This window comes from Nasonia vitripennis, chromosome 5, assembly GCF_009193385.2.
Source record: "Nasonia vitripennis strain AsymCx chromosome 5, Nvit_psr_1.1, whole genome shotgun sequence".
Classification (NCBI taxonomy): domain Eukaryota; kingdom Metazoa; phylum Arthropoda; class Insecta; order Hymenoptera; family Pteromalidae; genus Nasonia; species Nasonia vitripennis.
Window position 1 is genome coordinate 13,132,382 of NC_045761.1, and position 26,656 is coordinate 13,159,037.

The 26,656-nt window shown below is 52.2% G+C and overlaps 1 protein-coding gene across 16 annotated transcripts in view; it reads left to right on the forward strand.

Annotated features, from left to right (window-relative positions):
• The window catches only part of LOC100117071 (peripheral plasma membrane protein CASK), a 64,002-nt gene that overhangs the window by 9,869 nt on the left and 27,477 nt on the right, over nt 1–26,656 (forward strand). For 15 of the 16 annotated variants that reach the window (XM_032600448.1, XM_031931944.2, XM_032600446.1 and 12 more), the window contains 5 exons: nt 610–785; nt 854–976; nt 1,825–2,014; nt 2,222–2,343; nt 3,591–3,770. In XM_032600448.1, the coding sequence (XP_032456339.1) occupies nt 610–785; nt 854–976; nt 1,825–2,014; nt 2,222–2,343; nt 3,591–3,770 (791 nt within the window). Of the gene's footprint in view, nt 1–609; nt 786–853; nt 977–1,824; nt 2,015–2,221; nt 2,344–3,590; nt 3,771–17,672; nt 18,741–26,656 lie in introns of those variants that run through there. The other variant, XM_016987739.3, reaches the window with a different exon arrangement.

The window sequence follows — 26,656 nt, forward strand, 5'->3', positions numbered from 1 at the left end:
CGAGAGACACAATTGTGAGCCTTTTTAATGCTTTCATCATATAGCTTGCTATATATGTATATACAAGGCATATTATCCCGATTATCCGAAGTAAATATTCTCAGTGTTTTTATCGTTGTTTTTTGATAATCTGTATATATAATCAAATGCAAACTCTAGTTGATAAGCATGCTCGTTACACTTGAGCGCAAAATAACAATCACATCATCGCAAATAACCGTAAAGAGCATTATCCACAACACATACACACGCACACTCACACCGACGCTTTTTAGAGAATAATTAACTAAATAGGTGTTTAAAATGTGTATACAGGTTGTTGCGATTCAATGAGTGTTTTGAACCTGTTAATAATACTATACTTGTCTGTTGCAATGTTTATATAAAGACTACTCGCACATAAGCACATGAATATACATGATATACATAAACTGTCAATTATATAAGCTCCAAAGTATAACTAGATGTCTTTATATATATCACGAGATAAAATACGAGAAATTATTCATTAAAAACGAACGCGAAAGACGCTTTTGAAAACGCTGCAACACAACTCTCGAAGAGATTTCTTGAGATTTAACAAGCTTTTATTGTTGTACATTACCATAGGCCGCATCGGATGTCCGCACTTTATGGCTCCGGAAGTGATACTGCGCAGACAATACGGAAAGCCGGGAGACGTCTGGTCGGCTGGTGTGCTGCTTCACGTCCTTCTTACCGGCACGCTTCCGTTCGTCGGTTCACGGGAGCGGCTTCGAGAGTCAATTTGCCGAGGAAGAGTTCAGGTATTTGATGCAACGAAGCTTTCCTTTTTTTTCCACGTACGTATCTTCTAAATGAAATACTCTTCCAGATGGAGACGTCGCTGTGGGACCCGATTAGCGAGACGGCGAAGGACCTCATTCAGCGCATGCTGACCACGGACGTGAATCACAGGATCACCATTCAGGAAGTGCTGAACCACAAGTGGCTTCGAGTAAGTCGACAAGTTGGAATCACTGCGCCGCACCCCTGTATATAGTAGAGATTAGCTGTGTGGCGTGCAAACTCAAAAGAGCAGCGCGTGTACGGAGCGAGGAGAAAAGAGCGCGAGATTTTTCCCTCGCGTCTTCTCTCTATACAGTGCGCGGCTATACTCGCGATGCTGTACGTGCAGGCTCGTGTATGTACGTAAAGTGTGTTATCGCTCTCGCAGTGACTGAGTGCCGATCTGATCACACGCCCGTGAGTGTATTGTCACGCGGCGAACCTACACCACCGCGCGAGCCTGTTTGAAAAGACTTTGATTCTGCGTGCGTGTGTGCGTGACTGTGTGCGCGTCCGTGTGTGTGTGGGGAAGGGGCTGCTGGGAACGTGCCGTGATACGTGGCTGAGCAGTTGGCGGTTGCAGCGTCGAAGAAGGGGAGTAGGTACGAGGACCCCACGCGTATCGATGCAATGCACGTGCAAGTGGGTTATCGATCGGCTGGGGCAAAGCTCGAACGGTTAATGGGAATAAGCTAGATACACCTCATCTTTTTTTGCAAGCCTCCTCTAGCCAAGTCCATTCGAGTGTTTTATAAATACTCCACGTAGGTTGATCGCGTGCATCCCCCATAATTTAAAAAAGACGCCTTTATAAATAAAACCTCGGCTCTTACTCTACACTAGAGAGAGAGAGAGAGAGAGAGAGAGAGAGAGAGAGAGAGAGAGAGAGAGAGAGAGAGAGAGAGAGAGAGCTTTACAGCCTCCGAGCGCTCCTTTTTTCTTCATCTACTATTCCCGCGCAGGGCAGCGGGTTATCTCATTGCGAATTCTAATGACAGCTATTTTGCGCTCTTTCAGGACCGCGACAAGGGCGTTGCCAGGATACACTTGGGCGAGACAATCGAGGAATTGAAAAAATTTAACGCCAGGCGAAAATTGAAGGCCGCCGTGAAAGCGGCGGTTTCCTCGCCCAAATGGCACATTCCATATTCCGAGGCGAACGGCGATAGTTACTACGAGGTGGGCGACGAAGAGGTCATGACCACGGGTAAGTTAAATGGGCCAACGAAAATTATGCATCACGTCGACTGATAGCGGCTGCTCGCCGACGCCGCGTCTCTAGGGACGTCGCTTGTGCATTTTGCAGCGCGCTCCTTTTTCGCCCGCCTAATTGCACACGACAAGACGCTACATGTGTATATATATTTATAATTACGGAGCGTCGATGCTTTAGCAAGTTTTAATCTTTTTGCAGGGGCTGTCGCTGAAATTTTAGACTCGTTAGATGACATTGAGGTGCTCCAGGAAAGTGGCAGACTAAGTAGATCGGAAATTCTTGCGGCGGTAGATGATAAACGACTCCGAGCATTATTAGAGGTAAGACGAAATTCCCAACTGAAACTTTGCTTCGAAAACGACAGTTTAAGACTCTCCGAGTTGGGGAAAGAAATATAAGGAATATAGGCCGAGGAAGACCTTCTGATAATCGCTCGCTGGAAAAGGACTTTCGCGCTTCAGCGCGAGGTATACAGTTGCGATCGGTAAGGTAGACACGCGGGTGCGACCAGGCTCGCCGCGAGCCCATCGATTATCCTGATCTGCGGTTGGAGGGGTAGATTCTGCGCGCCGCCCTGGCCGACTCGGCGCGCGGCTTGCCGGATAAGTCGTTTAGTAACAGTCGAGGGCAAACTGCGGCGCTGCGAGCTTCGTTTACAGCATCACTCTTGCCGGGCAACTCGGTCACAGTGCAGCTATCTCGAGCCGGGGGAAGGTTTTTCAAGCCTCGTCGCGGCAGCAGCCACGAGCGGAGCCAGCTTGCAGACCGCATGCGTTGAAAGCTACTACGCAGCTTCAAAATGGCCGCCTGAGGGATAGAGGCAGCGAGAGAGAGAGGGAGAGAGCTTTAGGAAAACAAACAAGAGGAATCCATCAGAGTCTCGCGGCACGACTAGCTGCACAATGACGCTCGTCAACGTCGCCGAAGTCCAGTCCCGCATGCATCTGAGGCGCCGACCACCGATTATCCTTTTTCTCATCGTCATTTTCTTCTTCTTCATCTCTTTCGCTCTGCTGATAATATTTTTCTCGACCACCTGAGCCCGGACTTCGCCGCCGGCGATGTACAGCGGCGTCGATTATCCCGTTTAGACTCGCTCGCCGGCGATATCTAGTTCTCTAGCCAAGATGCGCGTTTGCCAACTGATGCTCCTCGGAGATACCGAGCTCATCGGGGACTTGCTCGAGGTGGCCGGCATGATGGTGAGTTTATCGCCGGGCGGAATCGGACCATTTTTTTTCTCTCTATCGTTCTTACGACGCCGCCGCCGTAATCGGATATCGACGATAACGTTGGCACATAGATTCTCCATCAACGCCGGGTCAGGGATGTTGTGTATAAACAAGCTAATTTCGCAAATGGACACTTTATCATTCCGGAGCGTGAATTAGCGACGTCGCCGTAAATAGGGCGCGTATCGATGTGACGTAGCGGAACTCGTTTTCCGGCAGCTTTATCAGAAAGCGATGCCGACTCGAGTGGGGGTCGTCGAAGTAGCGAAGGCTGCTTCGCAATATTTACCTATTATACACGAGGATGTTTTATAAATGGATCGTGTGGTTTTCAGATTTACGACAGGATTGCGACGCGCATCCCCTCGCCGTGCCGGGCGCCACAGACAGACGCAGTCCAGAGAGCCCACGAAGTCGAGGAGCTGCTCAGAGGAGCCGAGAGGTCATCCTCGAGAAACATCGATCGCAGCGATCTTCGAGAGCTTCAAGAACTACTTATCCAGCCTCATTTCAAGGTAAGTGCTTTTTAATTAATACGACTCGCCAGACTCTCGAGGAGCGAATCGCGAGCTAGCGGTTTCGCTAATTTATTACACGCCCCGCTGAAAACTTTTCGCAATGCAGTATAGCGTGCCCCGTCAATCGAGAGCAGAGATTTTCAATGTCCTGTTTCGGACAATTAGCTCGCTCTCCGCTGATTGATGAAAAGCCGCTGCGATGCAATTACTTAAAGTTGCAGCGGCGCAATAAGTCGAGAGGGAGTTGTATTACCGGCGCTGCTTTTATGGAGAGCAGCGCGAGAGCACGCGCGCGCAGTTAAAGCCGATGATCCGTAATGAGAGTGAGGAGCCGCGCGGGAGCGGTATCTCGAATCCAATAAATGCGTTGTCATCTCCGCGAGTCGGTAAACAATGTATTCATCGCGGAGGGTCTCAACATTGGCTTGCGGCTAAAAGAGTGCTAGCACAGGGGGGGGGGGTGGAGGAGGAGGAGGCGGAAATGTAGGTCAATCGTTAAAATTCTCATTAAAAAATCCCGTAGAGAGGCAAAGCGGCGCGCGTTTTGCCCGTGGAAGATGGCTAGATAGAAGAGCGAGCTAGCTGCTGCGACGTATACCCCGAGGAGACACGCGGGAGAGGAGAGGAGAGAGGAGAGCAGTGCATCACCGGATGAATCCGTCCATGAGCGGCGAACTTGGTTATTAATTTTTTCCTCCCCATTGTCCTCGGCTGCATCTCTTTTTTATCTCGTCTTTATTTGTATCCACTCGATCCGCGCGCTCGCGCGACTTTCACCTACTTTCCCTCCCACTCTCCATCAGCGAAAAGTCCCCGCGGAGCTTTCGCTAACTAGACTTCCAGAATATCTAACGATGCAGCGTCTGAGCGGTCTCGCCGCTCGCAAGCATTAATTTATCATGCTCGCTCCATTTGGTCGCGCGTTTCTGACGTGCGAGCCCCTCACAATTAGCCGCGAGTTTTCCGGGAAATTCGAAAAATGCCCGCCGAGAGAGCTGCGCGCATAGTTATAAATTCCGAAGCGCGCTGGCGATAAGCGGGCGCTTGATTAATGGGACTGCATTAGTATGGCCCGTCCTCGCTCGTTAATTACGTTATTACGCTTTTCCCGGCGGTTTCGTCGAAAATTCGAAAGTATCGCAGTGCGGCGTAAGCGAAAAATCTCGGCCGCCAGCAGGCGACGTCCGATTATCCTCTGCAGATTCTTGCACTCGGAGAGCCGCCGCTGCTCCTAATTCCCGCGCGCACTAAAATCGATATCCGCCGCCGAGCGCTGGCTCCTGGATATATAGCTGAAATTTTCCCGCCCGCCCACACAGAGCCAGCTGCAGACTGCAGTAGCGTAGTAGTCGAGAGAGTCGCGCGTTTCTTCCGCCGGCGTAATGGCTGGTTCTGGAAAAATTGCCGCTGGCTGTTGCTGCCGCCGCTGCGAGTCGCGCGCGCGCTACCGGAGGGAGGGAGGGCGGTTCTGGCAGTGGCTCTGCAGAGCAGCAGGCGGTGGGAAAGAGACGGAGCTCGCTCCGTAAAGTGGTGGAGGCAGGGAAGGGTAGAGCAGAGAGCAGAGAAGCAGCAGCAGAGCCGAACCGAGGCAGCAGCAGCAGCAGCAGCAGCAGCAGCAGCAGCCGGCGGCGCCGCCAGTGCGCGCGCTGGCCGGCCAGGGCGCCGCCGAGGCTAGTACGCCGTGGAACGCAGATCGCAAACGACGTCGTCCACGTCGCCGGTCCCCGCTGCGCTCCCACACACGGCGATTCGCGCTCGCGCTACTCACTATAGTTTATATATACCGAGGTGTCGCGGTAGGTACGTTGTGTGCATCACGCGTGTGCGGGTCCAGCGCGCGCATACTCGCGGCTCTCGCCGGTGCAGTTGGTGAACGCCTGCCGCGACTACTCCTCTCTCGGCGCCTCGATTAGCTCGAGTGAATTTTTCATCGGCCGACTCCGGGCCGTGTGGATTCGCGCTGAAATATGCACGGCTCAGGCTCTCCGTGGTGCGAGCTGCTTTGAAAATGAGAGCGCGCAATCGATTCCCTCGGCTAAATCAGAATGCGCCGCCTCAGTGTGTTTGTGTGTGTGTGTTTGTGTGTGTGCGCGGGGGGACGCGGCACTGCAGCGGCGCAAGCCGCCCGCGCATTCAGTGCCGCTCGCCCTCGCGAAATCCGTGGCGCCAACATATTTCAGCTTGTAAACAGAGCTGCAGCAGCCGCGCTGCGTGGAGAGCGTCCCTTGCGCGGCGCGTACACACATCTGCATGCTCGGGAGCGGGGGAGTCGGTCTCGCGAGATGCCACTCGCGCCCCTGCAGGGAGGGGACGCACCACTACCACCGACACTCGATTAAGTGCGAGATTCGTGCGCGGCTGCAGAGCAGCTCCTCGTCGCTGCTGCTGTATACTGGCACACGCACTGGCCCGATTTCGCTTTTACGAGCTCGTTGCGAGCTGCCGCGTTAATTTCCCTTATCACTCTTATATTCGACTGGCAGCCCGTGCGAGGCTAGTCATGGAATCAAACGGCCACTGCCGCTATTAAACCCGATGCGGCGAGGTTAGGTTTTCCGCGCGCTCCGTTTATTGCTCGGACAGCCGCGGATATAAATTTACGGCGTCGTTAACGCCGCTTTTTTCCCCGGGAAAACTCGAAAGAGTGTCGAGCTCGCGCTGTTCGCTCTCCCATACGACGCGACTTCCTCCCCCGCTCGGAAGTGGTGTGTTTACGCTCTCTTTTCGCAGCTCTCAGTCCGTCGACTCCGTTGAAGGTGGATCATACCACGGGCGAGCTCTATCGGTACGGCGTTTTCTGCTCGGCCCCGGAGAATTCCAGGCGGAATCGGTCGCGCGGCTTTACCTTCCGCCGGCTGCCTCGAGTCGTCGCATCCTGATTCCGCAGCGGTGTAAAACTAGACGCTCACCCACCCACACACACACAGAGATACAAGATGTGCGCCGCGCGTCATCGCCCCTGACTTTGACAAATACACGAGTCGCGTGCGAGCGTCTGACTAATACGGCGCTGTACTACTGGCCAGCCGAGAGCGAGCCTTGCACGTAATATGCGGAGCGGGCTCATATTTTACACGCCAGTCTATTATTCACTCGTCGCAGCGCCGGCAGCAACAGCGCGCGCCGCTCTCTCTCTCTCTCTCTCTCTCTCTCTCTCTCTCTCTCTCTCTCTCTCCCCATTGTTGCTCCTCAACAATGGCGGATTCGTCTTTTCCGTGGTACTCTGTCAAAACGTTGTCCCACTACACGAGCATATAGTCTGCGCAAATCGCATTACGCTCGAAATTCATGCCGAGCGTTCCATCCCTCCCTCTTTCTCGAATCGCCGCCGCTGCAGCTCTTGCTTTATTTATAGGTCCGAAGGAATAATGAATAGATTCCTATTAGCAATCGATCGGAAAACGATAATGCGCCGAATGAGCCATGCATGCCCGCAGCGCTGAGCGCTTCAAAGTGTGGCGATGTACTTGTAACTCCGGCGCATGGACCCTCGATTGTTCCGAAAATATTTTTAAATAAAAATTAATCCGGCGTGCAGTTCGGTATCTTTCTCCCGTGGCTTTTTATTGTCCGCGCGGATAACAATGAAGCAACCGCGCGTCGCCGCTCCGTTTCCGGTACGATAAGTACGTGAAACGAAGTGGCAAGGCCTTGTTATTCAAGCTGACAAATGCAGCGAGCGCGCGCGGGTTATATAGCCAAGGGACATCGAACAAAGCTCGTTAAACGCGTTTTCCCTCGCCGCGCGATGATGCATCGCTCTCGTGCGCTTCTTTGTGCGAGAACGAGATTTTATTAGCTTTTCAGTATGAATATCGCGTGTACAGGTACAAAGTGGCTTTGGCTCTCGGCTGCTCTGATGGGCGGCCGATTGCCGCGTCTCTGCAGTCGCTTCCCTCTCTTCCCGTCGCACAAATAGTCGTAAGTTAACGTAATCCCTTTTCAGCCGCAGAGGCGAGAGCGAGAGAGACAGTGCGCGCAGATGGAGATAAAGAGGGACAGCGACTCGGGGACGCGGAGGCGAGGGAGCAGGGACATTCTACGGGTAGCGCGACGACATGGCATCCCGATTATCTTCGGCATTGTCTACGACGTATACGTTCTCATCTGGAAGCTAAATTGCAATCATCTTTCCGAGCGACTGGCTAGCTTTATACGTGTTTAGTGGTGCCTTATCAACGAGCCTCGCTCCTCCTTTCTGCTGCCGCCGCTCTGCTGTCTCTCTCTCTCTCTCTCTCTCTCTCTCTCTCTCTCTCTCTCTCTCTCTCTCTCTCTCTCTCTCTCTCTCTCTCTCTCTCTGTGTGCTTAGTAGTCATTCTTCGGAGCGACTGTACTCCCCCCAGCTAGTTCTCTGTGAATCTTAGCCTCACAACACACACACAGCCCGCCGACCCGCTTCTCCGCGATCTCGACTCCGCAGCGAGCGGTGTAACTCACAAATGTTACCATGGTAGCAGCTGCCGCTAACCGCAGGAACCAATATGTTCCGCGTTATTTTAAGCTGCGAGCTTTTCGAGTCTATCCACCCTCGGCTCTCTCTCTCTCTCTCTCTCTCTCTCTCTCTCCGCTGACTTCTTCTCAAAATTCTCCAGACTTACGTGCCTCCGTGAGTATAGATATCCGGAGTTAATACGAGCCTCGCTAATTGTTTTTCCGAAATTATTCCACTGGCATTATTCCATTAAGGCAGCGCCGCTCGGCTTTCTTCCGCGCTGCCTCATTAATTTCAACGCGAGCAACGACGTTACTTTTCGCGCCTGTACAGGCGGTCGTTAGCAGTTACATCCTCGAGTCGAATGAAAGCCCGTCTTCAGACACACACACGTATCTCGCAGTGCGTAACAAGACTCGTTACGAACGAATTTTTCAACCTCGGCCATCCGAGTGTCCGCTAGATTAAATTAACGTGGCTGCTATTCCGATGGCTGATGATAACCGTGAAAAGCTCGAGCGCGCAAGCTGCCGCCGTAATTGTGCAGCACACGCTCGACAGAGTCGTTCTCGACTCGACGACAATCGTTGGGATGCCACGTGCCATTTCAATCGATTGCCGCGCGTCGTTTTCTCCGAACGACCGCGCGGAGGATCTTCCTGTCCACGCTCTCGCGAATGCAGGCCGCCGTGGCCGGAGGGAGAGTTGAAAATTTAATTAAATCCGGCGAAAGTGTAACTTAATCTTCCGAAATCCCCGGCGTGTACTCGGCGAGCGCGAAACTCGGCAAGCAAACAGGGCCGGCGCTCGCGTGCTGCATATAGTCTCTAGCCGAGAGGAAAAGAAAGGAAAGAAGGAGCCGCGCGTATTACAGGCGGCGACGAAAGAAGAATACATTATCGATCCCGAAATGCAGCACAGAGGACCACTATACCGCGAGTCCAAAGGGAGCGAAGAGCCTTGGTCTTTCAGCGCTCGGCGGTAGTTCTGGCCCCTCTCCGCACCTACGCTCCTTGGCCCATAGCTCTCCCCCGCGGCTCCTCCTCCTCCTCCTTCGATCAGTCGACACAGAGCGAGGAGCTGCTTCCTCGCTCTCCCCAGGGGGGCGTCGCGATAGCTGCCTGCGTATCTGGGATTTTCCGATGAACTGTTTTGAGGGGACGTCGAATAGCGCGGACCTGAATTTCCGGGCGTATCGAGAGATTACGCGAGAGCACGCCCGTCGCCGCAGCTAGCGCCCTGCGCGTGTACGGGGAGGATCAAGCGCGAGCGCGCGGCGTGTTGTAGTAAAAAGATGGATTGTTCGCTCGCAAGCGCGCGCGATATCCCGAAATATCGTAATCGCGAAGTAAGCTCGTGTAGGCGTCGATTCCGAGGCCTCATCGGATTCTTCGGAGAAGGCACTCGAAGCAATTAAGAAGCCCGCTCGGTATATCGCGCCCGAGAATCGAGGTCGTCGCCGGTGCGCGATGCATAATGCGACCGACACACACACACACACACACACACACAAAGCTCGGAGCTATTCTTCGCGCGCATTTAATTACCGGACGACTGTGCGGCACTCGCGCGCGGCCAATAGCGCGGCGGATACGCTGCGAGGAAAACACGCCGAGCCCCCGGCTGATGTTCGTGTGTGTGTGGGTGTGTGTGTTCGGTACAGAGCTATACGTGTACAGCAATACTCTCGCTCTTTCGCGTTTGGGCGAGAGGCCAAATTACAAGAGTCCTCAGAGAGAAGCCTCGGGGTCTTCAGAGCCGAAGGCAGAGGGTGGGAGAGACACAAGGTATTACTCGACTTGTGTGTCTTTCCCCTCTACATCAGCGGCGGAGGAGGAGAGCAAGAGCATTGAGACCCCGCGCGTTTTGTCATCGAGACTCTGTGTTTGCATCCGAGCATGAAAACACGCTTGCTGCCAGCATTTTAACATTCATTCTCTGCAGGCCTCAGCGCTTTTTTTCTCTCCCGCTCTCTCTCTCTCTCTCTCTCTCTCTCTCTCTCTCTCTCTCTCTCTCTCTCTCTCTCTCTCTCTCTCTCTCTCTCTCTCTTCTTTCGCCATCAAGCCGAGTGCTATATGAACGTGACACGGCTCGAGCCGACCCACCCCTCCTCTCCTGCGCTCCGTGCGCGCGCGAGATTTTTCCCTCCACCGCGGCCGCGCCGATACATCTCCCCCCTCGCGCTAATAGTATACATTCGCTGCTATCAGCCGCGCTATTATCCCTTCGAGTGTTGACGTGCGCCGGGGCTTCGTTCCTCCCCACCCTGCTTTCTCTCTGCTCCAATACCTTGTTCTTTTATATCATCAGCCTCCTACACCTACTTTCGCATTTGCATGAGCGTCGGAGTACACGCACACACACACACACACGTACACAGTGCGACTCGTTACTTTATTTTTTTCCTTGCTCACCCTACTCGCCCTATAAAACCAGTAGACGGACTCGCTTCTTCTTCTCGCCGCGGCACCTTCTTTTTTCGCTCATGCTGGAACCACCGGCAGACTTGTTATATATCAACTTTTTAGCGCCCTACTTGTTGAAAGTTTTTGTTTTTTTCTAATGGCACTCGCGGCACAACTTTGCAGCTGTCCTTTTTTGCTCCCCGCGCGCGGCACGAACACGAGCTCCGCTATAGACAGCCCGGCTCGTTACGGGAAAAAAGAAAATCGCGACGGAATTACAAGGACGTTTTTATACACTTGGCGCGCGAGCGCGAAATATAAAGCGCACAAAGTCAAAGGCTGGCGTGCGAGAGAGAGAGAGAGGCGCGCGATTTATCGATTAGCCCAGCGACGGCTACACGGCTTTACGGAAACACGGGGTCACTAATTGCGCGCGTATAGTCAAGTGCCCGTGCGTTTTTTCCCCTCTCCCTCGTTCGTTTGTACGCTCTCCATAATAACTAATTATCGAATGCTTTGAAGCGTGCGAGTCCATTACGCGAGTTTTTCGCGCTCAAAGATGGCGCGAGGGCTTCTCTCGTGAAAAGTTTTGCATAAAGTACGTAGTGTAGGGCGCGATATCGAGAGCGAGAACTCTAGCCTTCTGATGAATCGCCGTTTAAAGTCGAGAGCGAGTTTGACAAGTGCGCGATATTTTAAGCTCCGACAGCGGAGGACGATTAGTCATCTTTTTCGCGCTCGATCCCTCGCTCCTCCTCGGCGCGCTGCTGCAATCATTCGATAATTTGTGGAGCGATTCCGAAGTCCCGCGCAGCTAGCGCACCGGCTGCGCTGCCGGAATATAAAGAACTGCGCGCCGGAGCAGAAAAAAGAAATAATAAAACGGGCGCGTTTTTGATATGTTGCCAAGCAGCTCCTCGCGAAGACTAGCACTCTCACTTGGTTTTCGCATGCGGAAAATCCCTCGAAACTGGGCGCCCGACTGCGAGAGAGAGAGAGAGAGAGAGAGAGAGAGAGAGAGAGAAAGAGCTATACATAGGTATACCCAGCTCGCGCATACGGGAAATGGAAAAGCCGAAGATGCGTTTAGACACGGTCGAGCGCTCGGGGAAAAAAGGATCCGCTCTCTCGCCGGGGAGGAAAATCGCTCCTCGGAAATATACCGAGTTGGAAAATCGAGTGATGCAGCGCGGTCTGCTCGGGCTGTACGTGTACTATATATATGCAGGCGATGTTGCACGCAGCTTGCGACGAGACGCCTCGGCGATGGCTTCGTGCCCAGGGCACAGCCTCCTCCGCTGCCTCGCCCCGAGCCAAGACCTTACGTAAACAGAAAATGTTTCAGCTGCGATTGTACATACTCTCTTTGTGTATTCCCCTCTCGTTCTCTCTCCCCTCGCGCGCGTGTGTGTGCTATTCTTAATGCCCCGGCTTTGATAAGTCCGTGTGTGTGTGTTTGTAACGGATGACGGAACTTCTGTTTCGAGGCAAAATTCATTGATTGGTATACTTTTTGAAACTGGCCGCCGCTGCAGGGATCCGAGGCCAAGCACTTTTTTTATTGCCCATCATAAATTTGCGAAATGGCTCGGCAGATGGGATACATTTTATGCGCGCGTCTATTTGATTCCTCGCGTGTGTAGCGTGGAAAAAGTTGGAAAAAAGGAGGACTGTACTGATTTGGACCGAAATTTATGAAGCGAGTATATGAAAAAGCTTACCCAGCTGGAAACCGGCGGCGCGGCAGGCCATGTACGAGGGTATACAGAGAGAAAGTGCGGGCATAAAAACGGAAATTCATGAAAAGCCCGCAGCAAAATTCAGTTATCAGCGGATTCTCGAGCCGTTTCTTCGCGGCGCACTATTACCGCGCGATTTCACAGGGATGATCAGAGAGCGTCAATTATTCAAGGTACAGCGGGACTATTCTATTCCCGGTCTTTCTTCCGGCGAACCCATCGGCCGTTGATTCACACACGCTCGCAGAAAGGAATAGCTCCATGAAATTTTAAGGCATAAACGTGTCCCTCGCACATCTCTTTCTGGCTTTCGGCTTCGCACGTATGAGCTTGATGCCGGCGGAGCTGCACTATGCGAGCTCCGCTATACATACCGCGTCTATTTTATCAGCCAGTCTGTTTTATATTCAAAGCCACGCACGCGGTCTCTTCGCGCGCGCGCGACTGTCGTGGCTCCTTCCATACCACCTCATCCGTCCTCCTCCGGCAGCAGGGACATACCACCTCTGTCTCGTCCAGGCTACTTACACACTTAACGGTTTGACACGTCTGCTCGAATAGCCCGCGGGGTAGGAAGCCAAGGAGAGAGCTCGGCGTCGTCTCTGATGTATAGTCGTCTCTCTCGCTCTCTCTCCATCTCGAAATCTCTTTGGAAAGACTCGCGCGCGCACAGAGGGAATTTTTCAAAAAATCTGCAGAGAGAAGCCCCTTGTTCGGGCGAGCTCGACTGGAAAACGCTGGCTTATATTTGCTCGGTCTCAACACGCCAGTGGAGCTTCATTAATGGATTTTAACTCGGGCTTTCAGAGCCCGCACGCGCTGCGGAGAGAGCGAATTTTCGAGACGAAATGCCCCGTACTGAACGCTGTACTCGCGCACGTAGGCCGTGGTCGGAGTGGGAAAATAAACGGGAATTAGCGCGCCTCGATGTATACCTTTCTAATTCGATATATTTATTGAAGCGCCGAGAGGGCGTAGACGACAGAAGCGAGCAAAGTTTCGCGCCGGCGGCGGTCGGGCTGACTGCTCGAGTTTTGCCTGGGAGAGATCCCGAGTTGGCGTTGGGCCCGCGCGCATTAAGTGGCTTCGACAGGCTCGGCATAGTGGCGCAGACTACCGCAGAAACTCTCTCGCTCTCGCTCTATCTCGCGTGTGTGTTTGCGAAAGACGAAGAGCGAAGAGAGAAGAAAGAAGAGCCGGGGAGCAGACGTGAAAATTTGATGTCCAATCAAGATCGGTCTGGGAGATAAAAGCTGGCGTCCACGGCATCAAAGCGGCAGCGGACGAGTCGGCGCGAGCGGAGGCGTCTAGTCGCGGCGATGTGAGCCTGGTCATGAACCCCGCCTCGGCCGGGGCAGCACAACTCGCAGCCTTCGGCAGCAGCCCCAGACCGGCGCTGGTATGCTGCCAGCAGCACCTGCTCTCGGGCCCGCCGGCCTGCCGGGTCTGCCTGCGCCCGGTCCTCGGCTTCCACCAGCAGCAGCTGCAGCAGCGATGCGCCGTCTTCCAGCAGGCTACTGTCGCCTCGGCTTCCTGCAGCCGGCTCTCGAGGCTCGACTGGCACCGCATGGCTCAGCACCGGCACCCGCACTACTACACGCACCCGCTGCCGCCCGCCCTCGTCGCCTCGCGCGGCAGCTTCTCGCTGAGCCGCTCGCCGCCTCCGGAGCACCAGCGCCAGCAGCAGCAGCAGCCGCAGCGGGGCCGCTCGCCGGGGGCCCGCTCCACCGGGAGCCACCGCTCGCCCGGCCAGCTGCCTCCGCAGCCCCAGCGCTGGATCGGCGAGGAGACCAAGCGGTCGCTGCCGCACCACGTGTACAAGTACTACCTCGCCCAGACCCTGGAGTACCGTCGCCAGAATCTCAAGGTAACCCGCGCGGATCTACGGTAGCAACCCCTTTCGCGCATTATGCATCCCTCTCCCGATTCGTCACCCGACCTATAGGTGCATAGCCGGCTTACACGGCGCGGGATGGATTATTTACCCGCCATGACCCGGATACGAGCTGCCATGAAATATACAGCCGCGTATTAATACCGAACGACTGACCGGAACTCACGCGCTCGCTCGCTATCCATACTTGAGCGGAGAAGCTACGGCGGCGGCCATTGAATTCCCCATGCGTACTCGCGGCGCACAATCGCGAGTGCTGCATATGCGCGTTTTCAGCTCGAAGCGCGCCGTGAAATATTAACGGATTATCGCTGCGCGAGCTAAGCTTTCGTTCTTTGTGAATATGCGAACAAGCCTCGATGACGATGACGATTATCGGCTTTCAGTACACGATGATCATCGAAAATTCGAGCGCGCGTCTTTTCTCCGATCCGTAATTGAGATTCTTCATCGGCGACATTATATAGCCCTAAGAGCCGCGCTGAATGTTGCACGAGCGCTAAATGGAAGAGGCCCGTTTAGCGCGAGCGGCTCATTTTTGGGAAAATGGAATGTGAAATTTCGTCGTCCTCGTTAAAAATGCATTTTTTTCTCTCTCCTGGCCAAAAGCCCGCTCCTTTTCGACGCAAAAAAGAGGTGACCGCGTACTTCCCCGCAGCAGTCGCACGTCTGCGGGCGAAAAAATGCAGACTCGTGATTTTTTCAGCGCGGTTCGCGACAGCTGTTTCAGGAAGCCCCGCAGTAGCAAAGTTGGAAGAATCAAGAGTAGTATACGCGGCAGCAGCAGGTAGCACTTTGCGCGTTAAGTGGCGGCGTTTCGAAAGTTTTCTCATCTTATTGTTCAGCGGCAGCCCCCACTATACTCGTCGCATATTATCGCCTCGAGCAGGTCGGACACAGGAGTGCAAATTTCGAGTGTATATAACTCACTGGCCAAACAGCGGTTAACCACTCGCTCGCTTATTATGCGGGAGGACGAGGGCTAATTGATTTTTAAAAGGCTATCCATAGAGATCAGCTTCCTCGGCAGTTTGTAATTAATGCCGCCGCTCTCCCGAAAGTTCTTCTTGCCAACGGGTATAAATTGCGGAGCTCAGCAGAGTTGCTTGCGGATCAGTTCCACTCGTCGCTTGCCCCGGCGAAAAAGCTCTCGCGGAAAAAATTGATCCCCGCGTCGCCAAGGCAGTAAGCCCGATAATCAATTCAATGGCGCTAATGTTGCCTATTGCATGCGCTTAATCATAGGGCCAGCAGTCATTAATCGTCGAGTCGAGCGAGTAGAGTCTTATTAAATTGGCTTTTCCAAGATTTACTCGCTGCCGAGCAAGCCCCCAACAGTGGCTTACGAAGTTCGGAAAGGTTATTGATTTTCGCACGCGCGCTCTGTACACCCGCAGCAGCAGCAGCTCTTTCGACGCCTTCCGCGAGTAACAAACTCCGCCGAAAGTACACCCCTACACTCTGGCTAATTCGCGCGGAGCATCATTATTGCGCTTCAAAAAGCGGCTACAGAGAGTCCGCAGATCTTGCGTGTAACTCGACGCGAATGTTTAATCAACGGGAGAAACTTGCGCGGAATAATAATCAGCTTTTAGATTCAAGATAGCGTTCGCACAAATATGTTAGTGTCCCTGATTTGCATGGAGAGCGGGAGCGACTTAATTGCAATGGATTTTTAAACCTACTGCGAATGATATTCCTGAATTATTCATTTCCGCGTTTTATCTGCGCCCATACGGCCGGAAGCATATTTCGTATTATATACGTTTTCCAAAAACGTATGCTCTGAGCTCACACGACGCACTCGCAGCTGGAATATTGCAGGATTCCGCCGCCTGTGTCATATAATAGCTTTGCCAATTCGTTCCGCGCGATATATCGTGTAAAAACAGGGCGCGCGCGAGTTTCGAAGAAATTTCGTGTATGCAGCGAGAGATTTTTGATTGACCAAATTCCGCGACGCGAGGTATGGATGGATTGCTTTCCGCGCGGCGGCAAAATGAGCTCGCCGCGCTGCGTGATAAATGCCGCAGCGTCTATTCATTCCGCGATGCGTCCATAGCGGATATTCAGTGAATTAAGACTTTGATTTCGGTCAGCAGAGATCCGCTCGCCTGACCGTACTCGGGCTCATCTACTTCCCCTTGCGCGCACGCGTCACTGCGTCGCGAAAGAGATCTGTGGAAACGACTTTTTGCGCTTCAGCCCATACGCGCACACAGTTTCGTTTAGCCGTATTCGTGCTCCCGAATGGAGCATTATAAGATAAAAAATATTCCTCTCCTCTCGAGCTGTCCCTGAAGAAGTCGCCTTTTTACCGCGCTATAAAGCAAGTACTTTTTCCTCTCCCCCTCTTTCGCCGTGCGGATGTAGCACTCCTTTCGCGCGCTTTTTTTACGCGCCTCTTTGCAAATCCTCGCTTGCTGTTGGAAAAGACAAATTTAACCCGGCTCTCGAGGCTCCTTTTGATAAAAAGGTACTTGACATTTTCGCGTGCACTTTTTAATGAAAAGCCCATTTGTTCGGTGAGATAGCCAAAAGCTCCGGGATTCAAAGTGGAGACACTGAGCAAGAGAGAAGCGCGCAGCGGAGTATAAAACGAAAGCGTGAAATCAGTTTTGTTGCGGAGAAGGCATCGTGATCCTCAAAACTTGCGGCTGTCCAGATATTTAAGCGGTGACGGGACTGACGTGTGGCCGCTAAATATAGCGGAGCGACGCTGAGTATAGGTGTAGCTAGCGCGAAAAAATACGCGGCTGCTGGTCGAGGCATCTCGGTGGGCTATCGGCTCTGCTAGTCCACGCGCTCGGCTCTGTCGCGCACGCGTGCTGAAAAATCGATGCCTCGTTTTTCATTCACCGGGTAATCCAGTGCGGACGGCGTGCATAGCCCACGCTCGTCCTTGCGCTTGGCTTGGCTTATTCACCGACGTACGTCACGGGAGCCCCCGTATTACGTATAAGCCTCGGCCGCGTCGTCGTCGTTGCTGCTGCTCCGTTTTTATCTCTCGCCGGCCACGAGACAGCCGCACACGTGGAGCGGATCGACGCGGCCGTCGGTCGCTCGCGCGCGGGCTTAGCGAGGCGACTGCCGAATCCGCAGCAGCGGGCGACGAGGGGAGCGGGGGTTGGCGGGGGAGGCGGGGAGGAAAAAATTGGAAGATATCGCTCGCGCGCGGAGATACGGGGGATGCGCACGCCGCTGCTGCTGGTGTTGCCAGCGCCGCCGCCGCTGCTGCTGGTGGCGTTACTGCCGCCCGCGCCTGCTCCTCGCTCGCTGCAGGGAGAGAGAGAGAGAGAGAGAGAGAGAGAGAGAGAGAGAGAGAACGCGCTGCGGACCGCAGGGATGAAGGAGACGTAGTGGGAGGCAGCGGAGCAGCAGCAGCAGCGGCGGCGCGGCTGGTTTGCGTGGAGCGAGTGCGCGGCAGTCGAGGCCGCAGTCGCGGGCTCGCAGTACAGGGGAGCGCGGCAACGCGATGCGTCGTCGGTCCGGAAGCCTCGCTGCTGCCACGGCGTCCTCTCGTCCTCTCGCGAGTCTCGCTCGCGCTTGATTCGCTCGATTCGGTGTATCCCCCCGTGCAGTCGCGTCGGTGTAGTAGTCGAGATGGCACCGGACAGGGCCAGTCGCGGCCCCAGTGCGGAGTGAGGGTGCTGGTGAGTGGCTCCGCACCACAGCATGGACGGCTACGGCTGGAACGGCGCGCAGGCTCCGCACCAGCACCAGCATCATCATCAGCAGCAGCAGCAGCAGCAGCAGCAGCAGCAGCAGGCTGGCATGGTAGCGGTGGGCCGCTGCTGGGACCGGCAGTGTAGGTCGACCGACCCCTCGCCGATGCGGCCCATAGAGCAGCAGCACGGCTGCATGCGCTCGGCGGAGAGCCTGCGCTCGGTCGACTCGATGAGATCGATGGACTCGGTGCTGCGCCAGCCGGGCATGCAGGAGTCGCTCGAGTCGGTGCGCGGCCTCGGCGAGCTCGGCATGGACGGCTCGCACCAGTCGCGATCGGTCGAGTCGGTGCGCTCGATCGAGCAGGTCTGCCGGCCCTCGAGCGCCGCGGGCAGCATGCGCAACCTCGAGCAGTACGGGGCGCCGGCGGCCCTGCGGCCCCTCGACAGGCCCTGCAGGCTCATGGACTACGCGGGACAGTTCCACGAGCACCACGCCTGCCGCGGCCACGCGCACGCCTGCAGCCACTCGCTCGAGCACGTGCAGGAGCAGCAGCGCCGCCTCATGCTCATCGAGCAGCACCAGCAGCAGCACCAACAGCAGCACCAGCAGCAGCTCATCGCGCAGGCGGCCTGCAGGCCGATCGGCCACTCCTGCAGGTCGCTCGACTGCGTCGGCAGGCCCCTGCCCCTCGACAGCGTCATCTTCGGCCCGCACAGCCACCCGCTGCCGATCATGCCCAGCGAGAGCCCCTTCCGCTTCAACTGCCCCGTGCACAGCCCCTTTCGTTTCAGGATGCCTAACGGAGCCCTGGACTACCACACGCATCAGGTACTGCGCGCCGCCCGATCCTCCCGCTGATTATTATTCTCCCTCGTCCCTCTCTCTGTTATTGTTCCTCGCCTCCTCCTCCTCCTTTCCACTGCAGTCTCCGGAGAGTTTCGCGAGCTGCCGCAGCCGCCGCTGCTCATTTATCAAAGTAAACAGCGTCCATTCTTGGCTAATTATTCAAAGGCTCCGCTGCAGTTGGAGCGAGGATGCCTGGGCGCTAAATGCCATACGCTATTATTCCGGATTGCTGTCGTATGCTTCGCGGCCGAAAAATTCAATCCTCCCGATTGGAGTACCCCCTGGACGTTTTCGTAAACACATCGATCAATCCCCGACGTGCGGGCTCTGCGGATTCAAAAGGCGCGCCTTGCGAATCACAGCTAGCGCGCGCAATTCATCAGATTATTAAATTTCCTTACTGCAAGAGATTTAACGTCAGTGCAGCTCGCCCTATACGTCCGCGCGCTTTGCCAGTCCGCTCTCCCCCCGGCTCGGCGGATCTGAAGTCAAGGTGATGACCCATAAACTCGGCTCGTATTCTCATAACAATAAAATTGTTTTTACTGCTCGCTCGCGCGCAATTTAATATACTTTTTATAAAACGAAAAATGCGCGAGCGCTCTCCCTCTCTCTCTCTCTCTCTCTCCATCTCTCACTCTTTCGGCTTAAATTCCCTCTCATACACTCTCTGTTTATTTACATATAGATGGAAAATACGCGAGGGCTCGGCGAAAAAAATACGCGCACAGAGTCGATGCGGCTGCAAGCGCCGAGATACGAGAGGCGAAGCTAATTTTTCTGCAAAAAACAATATTTTACTTGTAGCAGTAAAGTAGAGGACCCTACACAGCCGCGCACCGCTCGGATCCCATTTGACCCGCTCTGATTCTTCCCCTTGTACCACTCGCCGCGCAGCCTTTTCTTTTATGCGAACGTATTTGTCTCAGCTCGAGTTCCGTACGCTTTCCGCCGCTTCTTGTATTCTAATATTTGACTTTTACGCGCCCCTCCTCTCGTTATACTCGCTCCCCGCAACATTTTTATCGCCGTAAACGCTCGAAAATGAACGAGCTCGAAGTACACAGCCGCGATATAGCCCGCGGCTATGTAGTACGTAGCGGCGAGAAGAGCAAATTTGCGCAAGACAAACATCGATTTGTTGGAATTTTTGTTAAAAGAAAAAAAAACAGGCCAGCCCGGTTAATTAATCTCGGCTCGTTTAGTAAGCGCATATTCACGAAGGCAAACAATCGCAGCTACAAGCCCCCGAACAAACACACGCAAACACATTCGCATGCGCGCTAGGCAGCTTCGTCGCCGCGGTCATAGAGCACGGGCGCGTATGTGCGTTATATGCGACGCGTCAAGTCACACGGAGCAAAGTTAGCCGTGAAATAATAGCAACGCCATGAAGCATAGTGACACTGCGCTAGAGTAGAGTCCACTCATTACTGGATACGAAACTGCGATAACTAATGGCCTCGCAAGTTGTATTACGGGGCCGGTATTTACGCGCGGCGTTGAAATTGTACTTTTTCTGTTTTGGGATCGGGGGCCGCGAAAAAATATCGCGCGAAAGTGATGTACGACTCGGTCTTTCTCTCGACGCACAGAGCTGGACAAAAAGCTGATTAGAACGGATTGTCCTCTCTCTCGCGAGCTGCGCAATTGCCTCGAGCTTTGACACGCGCTTTAAAATACACAAGCGCGAGGAAAGGCAATTCGACAACGCGGCGCAGGAGCAGACAATCCGCGCGCGCGACTGCGACACGAGCTTGCCTTCATTATTCAAAACACTGCGGTTGTTGTTTGCCCGGCCGCCCTCTGCACTCGTTCAATGGAATACATTAGCATCATACACAAAGCTTGAATAAGGTGCTCCGAGCGCGCGCCACGCATACGCGCCTGGTTCGCGTCTCGACCATGAGAGACTGTGCACGCCGCATTTTCTTGCGGGCCGTCTTTCGTCGCAGAGAGGAATAGGGGTCTGGAGAGATCGACGATTGAATTTTCCTCTCCTACGGATCGATTTTTCGTTATCCGCCGGCTTTGAGCTCGCATCAACTCGAAAATGCATTCAGACGCGCAGCGATATAAGGTTGCAGAGGGCGCGGATATGAGCAGCTGACGAAAACATAAATTGGATCAAAACTCGCGAGTTAAAGTAGCGCGTGGAATCAGGTTCCCTTTGCGGTCGCAGATTCTGTGAGGCACCGCCAGCAGCACATTGTCTGGGGATGTACTGCTGTACTGCTCTGCGCTGAATCAAAACTTGCCACTCGCTATAACCCGCCGCACACGCTAACTGCGGAGCCTGTTTGTCTCACACGACGACAACAGTATCCGTAACTGCGATTCGCGTAGGAGCGTTTAATTAGCCGCCGCTGTGCAACTTTTTCCCGACTATAGACCTGGTGCTCGCGTCGAATCGACGATAAGGTGTTGCGGCCAGTCCTTTTAGTGCGCGCGCGCGCGCGTTCGGAAGAATTACTGTAATACATTACCATAAAGTTTTATGAGCTGCCGAAGCTGCCGGGCTATGTACGGCGTCGCAACTTTTACACGAGGAAATCTTCCGTTGCGAAGAAGCGATAAAGAGCGGACGAGGATTTCGTTGGCCGAATTATAATACAGATACAGCGGCGAAGAGCTCGTAAAGTGGCTCTGCGGAGAGGAGTCGTCGTGCCAAGTGCCGACTGTCGGTTTGCCGCCGTAAAAATGTTCTACGACCGGAATAATCAGCGTCTTTGCCGTCAGAAATCCGATTACTCCGTGAATCCGAGAGCGTGTGTAACGCGCAGTACACAGCGTATAGATGCAGAGCTACTGCGTCAGGATTGTCGCGCGCGCGCGTGTCCCTAAGGATGAGTCTATGCGGTGTGGCGTAATTCAGCCGGATCATATTCCATCAGCGGACTAATGGGGTCATTAAATCGAGCTATCGCATTAATTAGAGAGAAAACGTCTAGCTTTCATGGCTAGCGTCAAGTGTGCCATTTGCGCGAGCGCGTGATACGTACAGTATCGACTCTGTTTCATGCTCCGTCAGTCCTGCGCGCTTCTCTGCCTCTCGCTCTCTCAGTCTCCCTCCGCAACTCCGCCTCCCGCCTGTCTGGAGGACACAGTATTCATCGACAGAAAATCATTACTCCTATATATCGCAGAGCTTGCGAGGATCATGCCGCGAATTAATAAACTATTTTCCCTTTCGACACATAGTCGATTTACCCGGCGCGTTTCTTCCCTAGACTTTTAAATCTTCACTCAAAGTCACGTGAGCGACGAGAATTTCAGGTGACTCGCGCTTTTCCCGATACTCGCAAGCCAAACGAGCTTTGTGTCTCGCGAGTCGCCGTATAAACGTTACTAGTCCTCTAGAAGCCGTCCCAAATGCGCGCGCTGAGTACCACTGCCAAAAGTTTGGCGCGCTGAAAAAGTAATTGCGCGCCCGTTTATACTCTCTCGGCTCGCAGCGCGCAACGACTTTGATATTTATTCCACTACTGCTCCTGGATAACGGCCCTAATATCTTTGTTTACGAATTCTCTTCAGTCGCGACGGCGAATTCTAAAAACTGGAAGCATTTATTACGCATGAAAGGCTCGTGCTTTTTATTATAGAAGCTGCGGCGCCTTTTTTCCATGCGCCACGCGGCATTGTGCGCTCGGGGAACTGGCGCGGAAACCCAATGCCGGGGCGCTCCGGCTTATTTCTAAGAGCACTGTTAACAATATAACCGCCGCGCGCAGATTCTCGTTTGCATTTTCGCGAGAGGCATCGTAGACTTACATCCGGCGTGAAATAAGTCGAAAAATCGCGAGTTTTGATCCGCGCGGCAAAACGTATACAGCTATACTGTAACGTCGCGAGAGAGCGCGCAGGATATGAAACGTACGAGATGACACCTCATAAAAAGATAGCGCGCGTTTACGAGCTTACAATATCTTTTTAAGAATACGGGAGTAATAAAAGAATGTAATACCGAAGAGAAAAGAAATCAATACGAGAATGAGGAGCTGGCAAAAAGCTGGAATATAAACGTTGAGATACGTAGCCGTACATATAAGCCAGGAAAAATAAAGCCGTATTTCACGCAAATTAATGTCTTCCGTCTCTCGAGCCCGGACAAATATTAACAGCTTGATCCGCCGCGACGCGATACCGAAGATTTTCGAGTTTCCAAAAAGTGGAGCACCGTACCGAGAGAGCTGGAGAGAGATGTCGGGTTATTGCGCAATGTGAAAGGGAAATTGTTATTTTGGAAATTTCAATTCACCAAAATACTGACGTCAATTCAGTTTCAGTAGCGGAGCGGGTGTATACAGGCTTAAAAAAAAATCTAGGTCTGAGGCTAGAAAATGTTTCGTTTTGGCAGAGCTCGCTGTTTTTAAAACTTTCGCCGCGTAAGAAGTTTACCCGCCTCGCGAAACAATTCACCGGCGTCCCGCAAAAATATACAAAAAATACTCGCGAGAGTGCATATTCGGTTGAAGCGAATAAGTTAGTTTACGATTTTGTGCATTCCGTCTTCGCTATCTCTCGGGTGTATATGGGAGGCGAAGCATTAAAGTAGATGGAAAATTATTATTTCAGAGTTTCGAAAAGTGCTTCCAGCCGCGCGTCAGAGTCAGCTGCTTCCGCGCGCAGTTTTGCGACGTTCGAGATAATCCGAGGTGCCGGAGCTCGAATAATTCACACAGAGCTCGATCGGCCGATTCCCAAGGCAAACACGTGTGCGGGCGTAATGAAATTGTCGTGGACGGCCGGTCGGTTCATTTAGAGTCCGCGGTCTGCCAAAGTCGACGAGTCGTATCGTGCCTGCGCGCGTACACGTCCCCCTGTACGTCGAGCAGTCCACGAGGGCATTCTCCGATACCGCGACTGTCCGGAATATTGAATTGCTCGCACATCTTCCGCAGTGGTCGCTCAGCTATCTTATAATAGCCGGCGCGTTATAGGAGACTCGCTCGCCGAGCGGCAGCCGCAGGGAAAACGCTGAATGGCAAGGTCGATCGATAATCTATACATTTTTCTCTCAATTTCCATTGCTTCAGCACTCTCCCTCTCTCTCTCTCTCTCTCTCTCTCTCTCTCTCTCTCTCTCTTCGATGTACCTTTGTTACTTCCTGCATTATTAATAGGTCCGCAGCGATCGTGAGCTGTACTCGCATGTCCGTTAAATTTCAAATGCGCTCGTAAATTTATGAAAACAGACACCGCTCCGAGTGGCAATTGGAAATATTTGTCGAAAACGTTTGTCCAATCGATGCGTGCAGCTTCCAGCGCGCGCGTTCTCTTTGTCTAACTCTTCCGTCCCCTCGACGAGCTCGCCGGGCGAGCACAGAGCATACAGCCGTATAAGACCGAAAGTTGTCTTTAACGTCTTTCTTCGAAAACTTCCGGAACGCCTTTTATATTCTTTGCAACTTTGCGCGTTCCGCGAGTGTCTTCAAAGTGCTTTACTAGAAGAACGCTGTCATCTTGCGATATTTTTTCTCCATCGTAAAGACTTTGATGGTTAAATCTATACACTCCGCCGCGTATTTCTGCCACGTAACTCGATATCAAAAGGAAGCGGGGCAAACCCCGTGGTCGGCCGAGAATCGCGAAATTTTTCTACGAAAAAGAAAAAGATACTGTAATGCAAAAAGCGCATAGAATTCATTCTCGCATTAGTAGCGTCAATTGCAGAATTGTATCATCGTGAAGCGGAACAGTCGCGCGAGAAGAATAAAGAAGAAAAAGAAAAACAAGCGATGCTTGTACCATGGGGAGTTGGCAATTTCCTGGACATTGAAACTTTATGCATGCAATTATGCTGGAGAAAAAGTACGAGTATGCAAAATGCGAGCGTAACTAGTCCCTGCGTGTATACCTATGCATAGAAAGGAACAAGGCTAAGCACATCAAGCAGGCTAACTGCAGAAATGAAGTGAGATTAATCGCGCGCGAGTACACACTGTGTCAGTATACTTTATATGCCGCGCTCTGGAGAGCAAGACGATATTTAACGCAGAGACCTTGATTATAACCGAATTGAAATTCTCGCTCGATGAAATACGTCGTGTGCGCAACTCGTGAATAAAGTTTGGTATATGGAACCAGTCCTACACTCAGCTGTTATGAGAATAAGAAGGCAGAGTTTGACAGGAGCGATGCTTCAGAGAAAGTCTCGTAAACACGCGCGGAAATCCGTATTTTCTAATAAAGCCCAAAACTTTATCGATGTACGGGCTGGGACCATAATTTCCGAGGGACTACATATACGCTCGCTCCAACTTAACTTTTCTTTTTCCGTTTCTCCGGCCGAAAATCTTAATTTACCAGAAATTCCGGCGGCGCATGGCCAGGACCATTTCTAACAATTACCTTTGCACCGAGTCGCTTTCTTAGCTGACCCCGATAAAACCAGGCTAAGCGCCGAGGGGAAGACTTCTTGGGTTTACCTTCAACTTGGGCTATACTTTCCTTTTGTTTTACTCTCAGTCCTTTCTTTTCTCTGCCAACGCCGCCCCCCAATAACATATTGACTGCAGTCGCGCTAGCTGCGTCATTCCTCGGTGGCCTCAGAACGTTACCGCGCAAGCGAAATATACCTACATAATACGAGTCAACTGATGACGACTCGCTTTATTGCGACTGATGCAAGCGATTCGATTGAATTCGCGTTGAATTATTTTCAGTTGTCCGGGGGGAGAAAAATGTTCAAGCGAGCGGCATAATAAACTGGCGATACAATGGTGAATGAAGAAAATTTGTAATGTAAATTCCTCAGCACACAATAAGAGAGAGCTGCGAAACAAAATGCAAATTATAGTCATTTGAAAGCCACTCCGCTATTTCTCGCGCAAACAAAAGAAAAAACCGCTGCCAATTTTTCGGCACGTAGCTTCCTCCAACTAAATTTATAATTCCAATTAATAAAATATTGTTCAAAAATACAATATATTAATGCTTTTTTAAAATATTTTCAATCTTATTTATTTTAATGAAAGAGCAATTTTCTGAGCAAAAGAGTAAGGTAATCAGAAAGATTCGTTCAAAATCTTTAAAGTATAGAGGAAGGGTGACACTTCGAAGGGTGGACCGCAATCGCGAGAGAATTTAAATCTTAATATCTTTTGAACTAATCGGTTAGCCTAGGTAAGTAAAAGATCTTTTCCCAAATTTTCAACTTAATTAAAGTCTTTTTACTCCCGTAATCCTACGACACAGAAAACCCATTTTTTTATTTTCGATTTTTAGCTCAAAAACTAGTCGCCAAAATGGCTTAAAATTTTTGCAGCAAATAGATATTATCGTTTTTTATTGTCATAAACTTTTCCTAAACGTTTGACAATTTTCCGCGCGGACATTTTCTGAAAACGTTTGATTCGAACTCCAAGCACCTCCGAATACGTTTCTATGAAGTTTTAACGAAACTGAAAATTTTACTATTACAAAGTTTCTTGATCTAAGAGGAAGCAAAAATAGTTTTTATATATGTATAAGTGCATTCCTTAGATATCTTCATGGGTAAACTTAAACACTCGATCAATATCTGCATACTTGAGGCATTTATTTGTGAAGCAATCCACCCAAAATATAACCTCTGATTGAAAAAGGAATTCATTTAAATACGCTATTTAAACACTTATAGATATAACTAGTTCAGGTCTTCACGTGCACACCCCGTCTTCCTCGCCGCAGCACTTACCATAAGGTTGGTTCGTAACCATTTGATAACGTTAATTGTATCACAAAAATTCAGTTATCGTGTGTTGGGCTGGCCACCATTATGTATATATGTTTTGGACGAAGGGTAATTTGCGCAACAAATAATAAGTAATAAGTAACCTTATATGAATCAGTCTGTGACGTGGCAAAACCCGTGACAAAAACGTTTCCGAATCTCCTTACGTTCTCGGAAGAGGTCCC